The sequence below is a fragment of the Paramisgurnus dabryanus genome, chromosome 17 (assembly GCF_030506205.2).
Source record: "Paramisgurnus dabryanus chromosome 17, PD_genome_1.1, whole genome shotgun sequence".
NCBI lineage: Eukaryota > Metazoa > Chordata > Actinopteri > Cypriniformes > Cobitidae > Paramisgurnus > Paramisgurnus dabryanus.
Genome location: NC_133353.1, coordinates 6,068,997 through 6,081,842, shown reverse-complemented (window position 1 = coordinate 6,081,842; position 12,846 = coordinate 6,068,997). Strand labels below are relative to the sequence as shown.

General features: G+C 36.3%; 1 protein-coding gene across 2 annotated transcripts in view; it reads left to right on the top strand.

The window, feature by feature from the left end:
- The window catches only part of mapkbp1 (mitogen-activated protein kinase binding protein 1), a 56,174-nt gene that overhangs the window by 25,060 nt on the left and 18,268 nt on the right, over positions 1-12,846 (top strand). For both annotated transcript variants that reach the window (XM_065253680.1, XM_065253679.1), the window contains 5 exons: positions 3,319-3,479; positions 4,851-5,040; positions 8,015-8,149; positions 8,306-8,487; positions 8,906-8,997. In XM_065253680.1, the coding sequence (XP_065109752.1) occupies positions 3,319-3,479; positions 4,851-5,040; positions 8,015-8,149; positions 8,306-8,487; positions 8,906-8,997 (760 nt within the window). The remainder of the gene's footprint in view (positions 1-3,318; positions 3,480-4,850; positions 5,041-8,014; positions 8,150-8,305; positions 8,488-8,905; positions 8,998-12,846) is intronic.

Genomic DNA, 12,846 nt, shown 5'->3' with positions numbered 1-12,846 from the left:
ATTAAAATATAAATATATTCATAAAAAATGTGGAATAAAATATAATCATCTAGTTAAGTGTAATAAGTTTTTTTACATACATTTTTACATCATTTGTTGTAGATTATTTGGAAAACAGAGCTGTTTTCGGCATATGTCAGGACAAATATTACAAAAATGCATTAAAATTTACATTTTTAAATAACTATTAAAATTATATTTTAAAAAAATATATATTTTTTATGATTATGCTTACATGCCATCAAAGTGGATAAAATATAATATTTATCATTCTTTGGCACAATTGGCACTTACACCATTTGACATTTTCAGGTCCATTCAGTCTTAACTTTCATAAAAATGGTGCAATGTAATTTTGTATTGCATAAAATTAACATAAATACACTGTGCATTGAAATAAACCTGATGCATATGCTTTTAAAACAAAATAATTTAATTATTATAAATTATATTATTTTACAATATAATTTAATAATATATTTCTCATCTTACCAAAACTGTTTTTGTCACTGACCCTTAAACAAAATTTCACGAGTACCGCTGTTGCTCATGCTTACTCATGAACAGTTCATTGGATGTCTGACTCCATTGCTATGTCTTCAGAGAGTTTTCACTCAGTTCTCAAACACAGGATTTCCCATTTCCTGTAAGACCCACACCGAATCATTTCTGCAGAATTGTACGTGCCTGTTGTGTCAAATTCATTACATACACAACGCTATCTCATGGCAATTTTATATATTTTACGAGGTGGCTAATTCGTGAGAATACAATTTGCTTTTGCCCCTGTGATGTTAGGGTTAGGGGTGGGGTTTTGTAATCATTGTTTTTTTATGATAATCGTATGTTATTGACGATTCACTTTGTACAAATTAGCCAACTTGTAAAATACGTATGAATTTTTGTGAGGTCATGCTGACTGATCTTAACTTCTTCATGTTTGTTTTACTTTTAATTTCATTATTCGTTACAATTGCATTGCGAAGAATTTTGCCTAAGAGTTATTTAAATTTTCGAATAATGCTTGATTAAGCAATAAGGAGATAATTCAAAAAGAATTTGGTTATTTTTACAATATTTAAATCTGGTGTATAAACTATGATGCCATGATGACTGATGCCCACACAATTGGAGTCCTAAGTCGACAACAATGCATGTAAATGTTATTTCAATAAAATGTTTTGCTTGCGCGTGAATGTGATGGATGTCAGTATTAAGTCAGTATTAAGTGATCTGTCTTATCAAAGATGCATAAAATTGGTGCACCTGACCTAATATTTTAATATTAAATTATAACAGTCCATGCATTATTTTTTACAATAGGATTTTTGTATCATAATAGGAGTGAAATTGAATTAAGCTGTAATATTTATTGAATATTCAATATTAATCTCCAAAAAGACAAGAAAAAACAAGGCAGAAGACTTTACAAGACCTTGAGATCTGAGCGGTGGTTATGTGAAGTTTTCAGAACTGATTAGAGATGTTGACCTGACTCCTCACAAACTTTTAAAGTGGGTCACAGTCAGAGCAGGTGGGCACAAGCACAAATGCTGCTTTTGTGGTCGCCCCTGATCCTGATGTGCTGGGAAAACAGAATGGAGAGAAAAACAAAAGCTTCTCTGTTTATCATCTTCCTGACCTTTATTGCACAATTTGATTATCCAGAAATGTACCTCAGTTGTGAGAGCTTAGGTTTATTTTTAAAGTGTTATATTAGATTTGAGCTACAGCTCACCTGTTTCCGGCACGTTTGTTTTAGACACAGACAGCATATTTCTCTTTTTATCCTCTTTATCATCATTATCAACTTGTCCATCACATTATCCGTGAAATTTCACAGTAACTGTGCACATATCACAGATATTAGATATGTTTCAGTGGTATTTGTTGATCATATTTTCTATTGACGATGCCCACATAAATTTAGAAGAGGCTGAATTATAAAGAAAGATCTGGAGATTTCCACAAAATAAAGTGACCTTGCACCACACTGTAAAAAAATATTTTTAATCAAGTTTTATCAAATTGGATTTACAAGTCATTTTAACTTACTACTATTTATTTTGACTAGAGATTAGTTGTTATAACTTATAAAATATAGTTGAAATAAGTCAACTTCATTTTATAAGTTGTAGCAACTCATCTCTTGTTAAGATAAATAATAATAAGTTAAAATGACTTGTACATTTGAGTTGATAAAAATAGAAGGCAGCAAAAAATTTTGCAGTGCACTTGTGTGTTATTTTATTTGTATTTCTAATAACACTTCACAGTAAGGTCATATTTGGTAACATAAGTTAATGCCGTGCCCGTAACTGACAATGAACAATACTTCTACAGCGTTTATTAATCTTAGTGTTAATTTTAGCATTTACTTATATATTTCTTACATTTAAAAGTTGTAACTGTTAACATTAGTTAATGCACAATGAACTAACATGAACAATTGTACTGGCATTTTTTAACAGCAAAGATTGATAAATGCTAAAACATCGCAGGGTTTAGCTTAAAGGGGTCATTTCAGAAGACTTTTTTTAAGATGTCAATTAAATCTTTTGTCCTCAGAGTAAATATCTCAAGTTTTAGCTCAAAATACCATATAATTTAATATAGTGTGTTAAAATTGCCACTTTGTAGGTGTGAGCAAAAATGTGCCGCTTTGGCCCCCCTTCTGACATCACAAAGGGAGCCAAATTTCAATGACCAATTGTTTAAATGCTTGCAGAGAATGGTTTACAAAAACTAAGTTACTGGGTTGATCTTTATTACATTTTCTAGGTTGATACAAGCACTTATAACACTTAAACATAGAAAAAGTCCATGATATGTCCCCTTTAATTTAGAACTAGGACTGAGTTATTTTAGGACATTTGTGCATCTTGAAAACAATGGCACTGATATATGTTAAGATATTCTAGTGTAAGACATTTTTAAATGAAGGCAGTTCAAACATGCATTTTAGTCTGGGACTAGGATAAGCCCTGTCCGGAAAACCGCCCCTTTATTGTTCATTGTTAGTTCATGTTAGCTAATGCATTTACTAATGTTAACAAATACAACCTTATTGTAAAGTGTTACCGTATTTCCTTTAGATAAGGTAACTTCTTTGGTTTTGGTTTGTTTGCTATAACTTCCAGTTAGCAATACGAATGTTGTATTGTAGAAACCCCAGCTCTGTTTAAAATATTTCAACAGCAAAAATGAGGAAGTGACAGTAAAATGTGGGCCTTTTATAATGATATATATTAAAAATCATAACCTTTTTCTCTCTCGTTAAATTTTATTCTTCTCTTTCCATCTCTCTTTTTTTCTCAGACTAGTATGGCCACATCTTTGTCCGTCTCTGAGGATCTGATATTTTGTGGCTGTGCTGATGGTACAGTAAGAGCTTTCAGCCCCATTGACCTGCACTTTATTTGTACGCTGCCTCATCCTCACAGCCTTGGTACAGACATCGCTGCTGTGACTGAAGCCAGGTAAGATAAAGACCTGAGCTGTAAAAATAGCTCATGATACAATTCATTGTCTTAAATAACTTAACCATGAGCAATACAAAACACATTCTCGATAATTGTCTACATGTCTGTGCCTATTCAGTATTGAGAAACGTGCACCCGCCCTTTTGAACGACACCATGTATTATGCTGGTATGTGGAGGTTAGTCAGATAGTTTAATAAAACTCTTAAAGGTACAGCAGCAAGTACTGCCTTATGCTGCGTACACACCAAACACGAAGCATCGCGTTCCTCGCTGTAGATTACTTGCAGGATTTAACTTCGTGTCAAGGTAATTTTTCACTTGAGTTGAATATTTTCATCTTGCGTGAAGATGCGTTTAGGCGAATAGCGCAGGTTTTTTAGCGACAGTCATATCGCTTAATTTGCGTCATTCGCAATGCCCCGCGCAAGTTTGCGTCTAATTGTGTCTTTACATTTGACTTTATATGTAATCTACTCACGCATATCATTGAATTCACGTTTGGTGTGTAGAGTAAAGCCAGATAGAGGTGGAAAATTAACACATAAAACCAAACCATGACAGGTATTATAAGTATCAAGCTCATAGATATACACTGCAAAAAAATCACTTTCTTACTTAGTATTTTTGTCTTGTTTTCTGTAAAAATTTTATGCATTTTCTTGATGAGAAAAATGACCTAAGAAAATAAGTCTAGTTTTTAGACAAAATAATATACAATTTAAGTGAATTTGTGTTTAAAACAAGCAAAAATATCTGCCAGTGGGGTGAGAAATAAAATCGCGAAATAAGTTTATTTTTAAACACTTAATTTAATGTGCAGCTTTTTTATTGTGTTGACAGGAGTTGGGAGATGACATGACTCCTCCCCCTTTTACAAAAGCCAATAGCGTTTAGTTTACTTCACAGCCTGAAATCCGATAAGAAGCTGAAGTGCAGAATGGTGTAATAAAAATTTTTGATTTGTATTGGCGAAACTAAAACCTTGATTTAAATAAATAAAAACAAATATTGTCATTGTTTTCTCATCTTCATGTTGTTGTAAACCTGTATGAGTTTTTTCCTGTTGAACACAAAAGAAGATATTTTACTATAAGATGGTAACCACACAGTTGACGGTACCCATTGACTTTCACGCTATATGTTTTTAGTATTTAGTGTCCTTACCATTATTTTTTTAAATATCACACATACATAAGGGTGAGTAAATGATGACAGTATTTTCATTTTTGGCTGAATAATCCCTTTAACTTTACACCTCATAAGTGTGCATCTTAAAAATGTTTTTTTTTATCGTGCCACTGCCTTGTTTGAGCCCACGCTCCAGCTGTCTTCTGTCCGACTAATCCATCACAACTTCTCTTCACAGCCACCTTTTTGCCTACAAGGAAAACGTCCGCTATCCTGACACAGTTGCCGTGTCCTATGACCCCACAAGCCACTGGCTGTCCTGCGTTTACAACGACCACAGTCTGTACGTATGGGATATTCGTGATCTCCGTAAAGTGGGCAAGGTATATTCGGCCCTCTATCATTCATCCTGCGTTTGGAGCGTGGAGGTGAGAAATAGAGCAGAACATTTAGACTAACATTTAGTCCCTAATTCTCAGATTTTGATGTATCATTCCCCATCCTGTATGATGATTGGTCAATACAACATTCCAGCCAAGGTTTATAAATTTTATAACTTTAGCTATGACGCAAAAGACAACTACTAGAGATTTTAAAGGGCCCCTATTATACAAAATACACTTTTACAAGGTGTTTGGACATAAATGCGTGTTGGCAGTGTGTGAACACAACCACCCTACAATGAAAAAATCTATTCAGCTCTTCTTTTTAATCTCCATTGAACCATTTGATTCTCTTAGCAATGTGATGTCACACTGCTAAATCCCCCCCACGGCTGCTGACCGGTAGCGCAGTTTTAATAGTTTCTGCCCTTAGTGAGTCGGACACTGTCTGATATTTTTTGTGCTTCTTTGCGAAATCAGATCTATTTTAATCAAAGCATCTCTTTTGGTAAGGGAGCGAAGAGCAACAGCTTATTTGCATTTAAAGGAACACACAAAACCGACCCAAATAGGAGCATTTTGGACATGCTATAATAAATGATTTGTGGGGTATTTTGAATAGACAATGAAATATGTGCCCTTAACAGAGAACGAACAATATCATTGTTCAAACAGCAAAATATACACTTAAAGGACAAGTTCGGTATTTTAGACTTAAATCCCTGTTTTCAGATTGTTTATGGTGAAATAGAATGGTTTTGACTGAAATTTCGACATTTGCGGGTGCCCTGAGAATTTTCGCGTGTTTGTGTTTCAGCTCAGACCTCTAAAATGGGTTTAATGGTGCACTGGAACAATCCTTCCTAAAATGCATTAAACTTTCGTTTACAAAGACGTGAAACTCAACGAGTGGTCAGGGGTGTTCACTGATATGCTCACACAAAAATCGCTGCAAAAGATGCTTTCCAACAGCTGTTTTAGCATTCGTTGTTAACTTGTGGACCTATTTTTCCAAACGCCTCACACCCGTACATTCTTCCGCTTAGAGCTTGAATAATAAACACTCCAGCCCAGGTGGTGGCGCTAATCCGCCTTTGCCAATTGCAAGAATAGAAACAAAGTTCCCGGCGCGGAGTAATACCGTACCTCACAGGACATCTAATACAAGTCAATGAAGTTGGTAAAAACTACGATAAAACCTGTTGGAATGCGTCTTTTGGAGCGATTTTTATGTGTGCATACCAGTGAACACCCCTGACCACTCGCTGAGTTTCACGTCTCTGTAAATGAAAGTTTAATGCATTTTAGGAAGGATTGTTCCAGTGCACCATTAAATCCATTATAGAGGTCTGAGCTGAAACACAAACACGCAAAATTCTCAGGGCAGCCGCAAATGTCGAAATTTCAGTCAAAACCGTTCTATTTCATCATAAACAATCTGAAAACAGGGCTAAAATCTAGTCTAAAATACCCAACTTGTCCTTTAACAATGTTTCTCATATCATTTGTTGTTTACAATGCATTCAATAAGTCAGTATTTTGTTAAAGGATTAGTCCATTTAAAAAAAACTAAATGAATCCAGATAATTTACTCACCACCATGTCATCCAAAATGTTGATATCTTACTTTGTTCAGTCGAGAAGAAATTATGTTTTTTAAGGAAAACATTCCAGGATTTTTCTCATTTTAATGGACTTTAATGGACCCCAATACTTAACAGTTTTAATGCAGTTTAAAATTGCAGTTTCAAAGGACGCTAAATGATCTCAAATAATGAGGCATAAGGGTCTTATCTAGTGAAACGATTGTCATTTTTGGCAAGAAAAATAAAAAATTTGCACTTTTAAACCCCAACTTCTCTTCTCCTCCGGCTCTGTGACGCACCACCTTTCACCTCACGTAATTGCGTAATGATGTCGAAAGGTCACGAGTAACATATATGTTTTAAACAATAAACTGACACAAAGACATTAATTAGTATCATTTCACATACAACAACGTCTGAACGGTCCTCTTTCTCCACACTTGTAAACACTGGGACGTAGTTTCGCATACTCAATCCATGACCTCTTGACGTGATGACGTATTGCGGGAGGTCGCGCTGGCGCATCACACGATCGGAGGAAGACGAGAAGTTGTGGTTTAAAAGTGCATATTTTTAATTTTTCTTGCCAAAAATGACAATGGTTTCGCTAGATAAGACCCTAATGTCTCGTTTGGGGTCGTTTAGAGTCCTTGAAACTGCAATTTTAAACTGCATTAAAACTGTTACGTGTTGGGGTCCATTAAAGTCCATTAAAATGAGAAAAATCCTGGAATGTTTTCCTCAAAAAACATAATTTCTTCTCGACTGAAAAAATAAAGACATCAACATTTTGGATGACATGGTGATGAGTAAATTATCTGGATTTTTTTAAAGAAAATGGACTAATCCTTTAATGATATCCAGTTGAGATTCACTGGTCTAGTCTGGTAAAATGTGTTTGCTTTTCTTTAACATCCTGTCATTGTGTTGTATGTTGACATTTTGCCTGCTGAAATAACGTCAGGCAAGTCTTTTATTTTTGAGTTCGATGATTTTGTATTATTTTCTATTGCATGGACGGTGTGACCTTATGGATCATCATGATAGATGAATATGTCTATGTTTTTTTCATTAGTTTCATTATTGTTCTGAATTTAGTGATCCCATGAACGTTTCTCTTTTATGACCAATCAGGAATCAGGACTGAAACTATTTGTTTTCTAACATTTATTTGTAATACCATGGTACTTTGATGTACTATGAAGTGCATTGTAAATACAATAGCATACATAAAAGAATGCAACAGTGTTTTTTATTGTCATACCATGTCCAAACAAACATAGCAACATTGTGTTTTTTTTGTGCATTTGAGATTATAAGATTATGTCTGAACACCACACCACAGTAAATACACCTGCGTTTGTTTGCATGCATGAATTTATCTTTGTTCTTATATGATGTTTGGTTTAGTCACCCATTTATTTGTCCTACAGGTGTATCCAGAGATGAAGGATGAAGAGTCACGTTTGTCTCCCGGGTCCTTCCTTACCTGCTCGTCCGACAACACGATTCACTTGTGGAACATAGACGGTCAAAACACAACCCTTAACCGAAACGTCATCAGTGGCGTAAGTTTAACAAACTCAATTAAAGCAGACTTATACCTGATATCTATTGGGACGCCCACATGAACTATTGCAAAAAGTTGAATATATAATCTAAATATATATATACATACACATTGACTAAAAAGGTCACACATTATTCTGGTTTAATCTCCGCAGGACCTCCAGAAGGTCATTTATATGGACAGCAACACCTCCACACTTGTCGACACAGATTGCATCTCCAGTAATTCAGAAAAGGTCGACCCACAAACATCAGATAACCGGACGGGCATTAGGACCCTGTGTGTAAGCCCAGATGGGCTGCATTTGGCTTCAGGGGACCGCAATGGAACGCTGAGGTCTGGCACAGTGGGACGGCTGTTTTTCCCACGACTACTTAACACTTATAGACTAATTGATTTAAAGTAATTGATCCTCTGGGGTTTTAATTATAATGATGATTCATGTATATGATTGATTGATTTGATGTCTTTTAAGCACTGCAGTCACACAAATTTTGTTTAATAGTAACACAGTTTGCACAATTTAATACAAAAGTATTTTTTATTAGGGATATAGGTAATGCATAGTAAAGGTGACAAAAATTTTTAAAATAACATTTAATTAGATATAAGACTAGATGTCGCCTGCAAAAAAAAAGCTTTCTTAAAGCTTTTTCAGTGACGTTTAACTGATAATTCCTAGTGGTTGTTAAAAAAAAAGTAAAAAGTATTTAAACAACATTTTTAATAGCGCCTGTTGTTAATGTGTTTTCAGAATCCATGATCTAGAGAGTATGGAAGAGATTCTGGATGTGCAGGCTCATGATGCTGAGATCTTGTGTCTGGAGTACTCTAAACCTGAGACTGGTAATAAGAGCTCAAAGGGTCTTTGAAGAACAGTGTGATGCTGATTAAAGCCTCAGTTAGGTGCTGGTCGGGTTCAGATGTTCAGCAGATGGTCTATAATCCTGAAGTCAACATTTCACACACATACACCATCAGGAGTGTTTTACATGTATCCCTTACATGCCTTTATTTGAATTAAAAGAAAGCATAGTTTTTAAAAGAGAACAACTTTACAGTCAAAATACATTTTATATTATACTTATTATATCATAATAATTATTTTTAATATTTTCTGAAAAAAAATGGGAATTGTGTTTGCTTGCTCAAATGACACAATTCTAATTCTCTGTCAGGAAGCTTCAGTATGGTTGCTAGGGTGTTATGGGTGATTGTCAGGAAGATTCCTGTGGTTGCTAGGGTGAAATACGTGATTGTCAGGGAGATTCATTTGGTTGCTAAGGAGTTAACCATTGTTGTCAGGGAGATTCATTTGGTTGGGTAGGGTGTTATATGTGGTTGTCAGGGAGATTCTACTGTATATGGTTGCTAGGGTGTTCTGGGTGATTGTCAGGAATATTTATGTGGTTATAAGGGTGTTTGTCAGGAAAATTCATATAGTATGGATGCTAGGGTGTTATATGTGGTTGTCAGGGAGATTTATTTGGTTGGTAGGGTGTTACACGTAGTTGTCAGGGAGATTCAACTCTATATGGTTGCTAGGATGTTCTGGGTGGTTGTCAGGAAGATTCATATGGTTACTAGGGTGTTATATATGGTTGTCAGGGAGATTCTACTGTATATGGTTGTTAGGGTGTTTTAGGTGATTGTTAGAAAGATTCAGTTGGTTGTTAGGGTGTTTGTCAGGAAAAAACATATAGTATGGTTGATAGGGTGTTATATGTGGTTGTCAGGGAGATTTATTCGGTTGTCAGGGAGATTCAACTCTATATGGTTGCTAGGATTTTCTGGGTGGTTTCAGGAAGATTCATATGGTTACTAGGGTGTTATACATGGTTGTCAGTGAGATTCTACTGTATATGATTACTAGGGGGTTCTGGGTGGTTGTCAGGGAGATTTATTTAGTTGCTAGGATGTTGTAGGTGGTTGTCAGGAAGATTCATATGGTTAGTAGGTTGGTTGTACATGGTTGTCAGGGAAATTCTACTATAGATGGTTGGTTGGGTGTTCTGGGTGGTTGTCAGGAAGATTTATATGGTTGCTGGGGTGTTCTGAGTGGTTGTCAGGAAGATTAATTCGGTTGTAAGAATGTTATAGATCAGCGAGATTTTACTGTATATGGTTGCTAGGGTGTTCTGAATGGTTGTCAGGAATATTTATGTGGTTGTAAGGGTGTTCTGAGAGGTTTTCAAAAAGGTTCATATGGTTGTTGGGGTGTTCTGGGTGGTTGTCAGGAAGATTCATATGGTTACTAGGGTGTTATATATGGTTGTCAGGGAGATTCTACTGTATATGGTTGTTAGGGTGTTTTAGGTGATTGTTAGAAAGATTCAGTTGGTTGTTAGGGTGTTTGTCAGGAAAAAACATATAGTATGGTTGCTAGGGTGTTATATGTGGTTGTCCGGGAGATTTATTCGGTTGTCAGGGAGATTCAACTCTATATGGTTGCTAGGATGTTGTAGGTGGTTGTCAGGAAGATTCATATGGTTAGTAGGTTGTTGTACATGGTTGTCAGTGAGATTCTACTGTATATGATTACTAGGGGGTTCTGGGTGGTTGTCAGGGAGATTCAACTCTATATGGTTGCTAGGATGTTGTAGGTGGTTGTCAGGAAGATTCATATGGTTAGTAGGTTGTTGTACATGGTTGTCAGGGAGATTCTACTGTATATGATTACTAGGGGGTTCTGGGTGGTTGTCAGGGAGATTTATTTAGTTGCTAGGATGTTGTAGGTGGTTGTCAGGAAGATTCATATGGTTACTAGGGTGTTATACATGGTTGTCAGTGAGATTCTACTGTATATGATTACTAGGGGGTTCTGGGTGGTTGTCAGGGAGATTTATTTAGTTGCTAGGATGTTGTAGGTGGTTGTCAGGAAGATTCATATGGTTAGTAGGTTGTTGTACATGGTTGTCAGGGAAATTCTACTATAGATGGTTGGTTGGGTGTTCTGGGTGGTTGTCAGGAAGATTTATATGGTTGCTAGGGTGTTCTGAGTGGTTGTCAGGAAGATTAATTTGGTTGTAAGAATGTTATAGATCAGCGAGATTTTACTGTATATGGTTGCTAGGGTGTTCTGAATGGTTGTCAGGAATATTTATGTGGTTGTAAGGGTGTTCTGAGTGGTTTTCAAAAAGGTTCATATGGTTGTTGGGGTGTTCTGGGTGGTTGTCAGGAAGATTCATATGGTTACTAGGGTGTTATATATGGTTGTCAGGGAGATTCTACTGTATATGGTTGTTAGGGTGTTTTAGGTGATTGTTAGAAAGATTCAGTTGGTTGTTAGGGTGTTTGTCAGGAAAAAACATATAGTATGGTTGCTAGGGTGTTATATGTGGTTGTCCGGGAGATTTATTCGGTTGTCAGGGAGATTCAACTCTATATGGTTGCTAGGATGTTGTAGGTGGTTGTCAGGAAGATTCATATGGTTAGTAGGTTGTTGTACATGGTTGTCAGTGAGATTCTACTGTATATGATTACTAGGGGGTTCTGGGTGGTTGTCAGGGAGATTCAACTCTATATGGTTGCTAGGATGTTGTAGGTGGTTGTCAGGAAGATTCATATGGTTAGTAGGTTGTTGTACATGGTTGTCAGTGAGATTCTACTGTATATGATTACTAGGGGGTTCTGGGTGGTTGTCAGGGAGATTTATTTAGTTGCTAGGATGTTGTAGGTGGTTGTCAGGAAGATTCATATGGTTACTAGGGTGTTATACATGGTTGTCAGTGAGATTCTACTGTATATGATTACTAGGGGGTTCTGGGTGGTTGTCAGGGAGATTTATTTAGTTGCTAGGATGTTGTAGGTGGTTGTCAGGAAGATTCATATGGTTAGTAGGTTGTTGTACATGGTTGTCAGGGAAATTCTACTATAGATGGTTGGTTGGGTGTTCTGGGTGGTTGTCAGGAAGATTTATATGGTTGCTAGGGTGTTCTGAGTGGTTGTCAGGAAGATTAATTTGGTTGTAAGAATGTTATAGATCAGTGAGATTTTACTGTATATGGTTGCTAGGGTGTTCTGAATGGTTGTCAGGAATATTTATGTGGTTGTAAGGGTGTTCTGAGTGGTTTTCAAAAAGGTTCATATGGTTGTTGGGGTGTTCTGGGTGGTTGTCAGGAAGATTCATATGGTTACTAGGGTGTTATATATGGTTGTCAGGGAGATTCTACTGTATATGGTTGTTAGGGTGTTTTAGGTGATTGTTAGAAAGATTCAGTTGGTTGTTAGGGTGTTTGTCAGGAAAAAACATATAGTATGGTTGCTAGGGTGTTATATGTGGTTGTCCGGGAGATTTATTCGGTTGTCCGGGAGATTCAACTCTATATGGTTGCTAGGATGTTGTAGGTGGTTGTCAGGAAGATTCATATGGTTAGTAGGTTGTTGTACATGGTTGTCAGTGAGATTCTACTGTATATGATTACTAGGGGGTTCTGGGTGGTTGTCAGGGAGATTTATTTAGTTGCTAGGATGTTGTAGGTGGTTGTCAGGAAGATTCATATGGTTAGTAGGTTGTTGTACATGGTTGTCAGGGAAATTCTACTATAGATGGTTGGTTGGGTGTTCTGGGTGGTTGTCAGGAAGATTTATATGGTTGCTGGGGTGTTCTGAGTGGTTGTCAGGAAGATTAATTCGGTTGTAAGAATGTTATAGATCAGCGAGATTTTACTGTATATGGTTGCTAGGGTGTTCTGA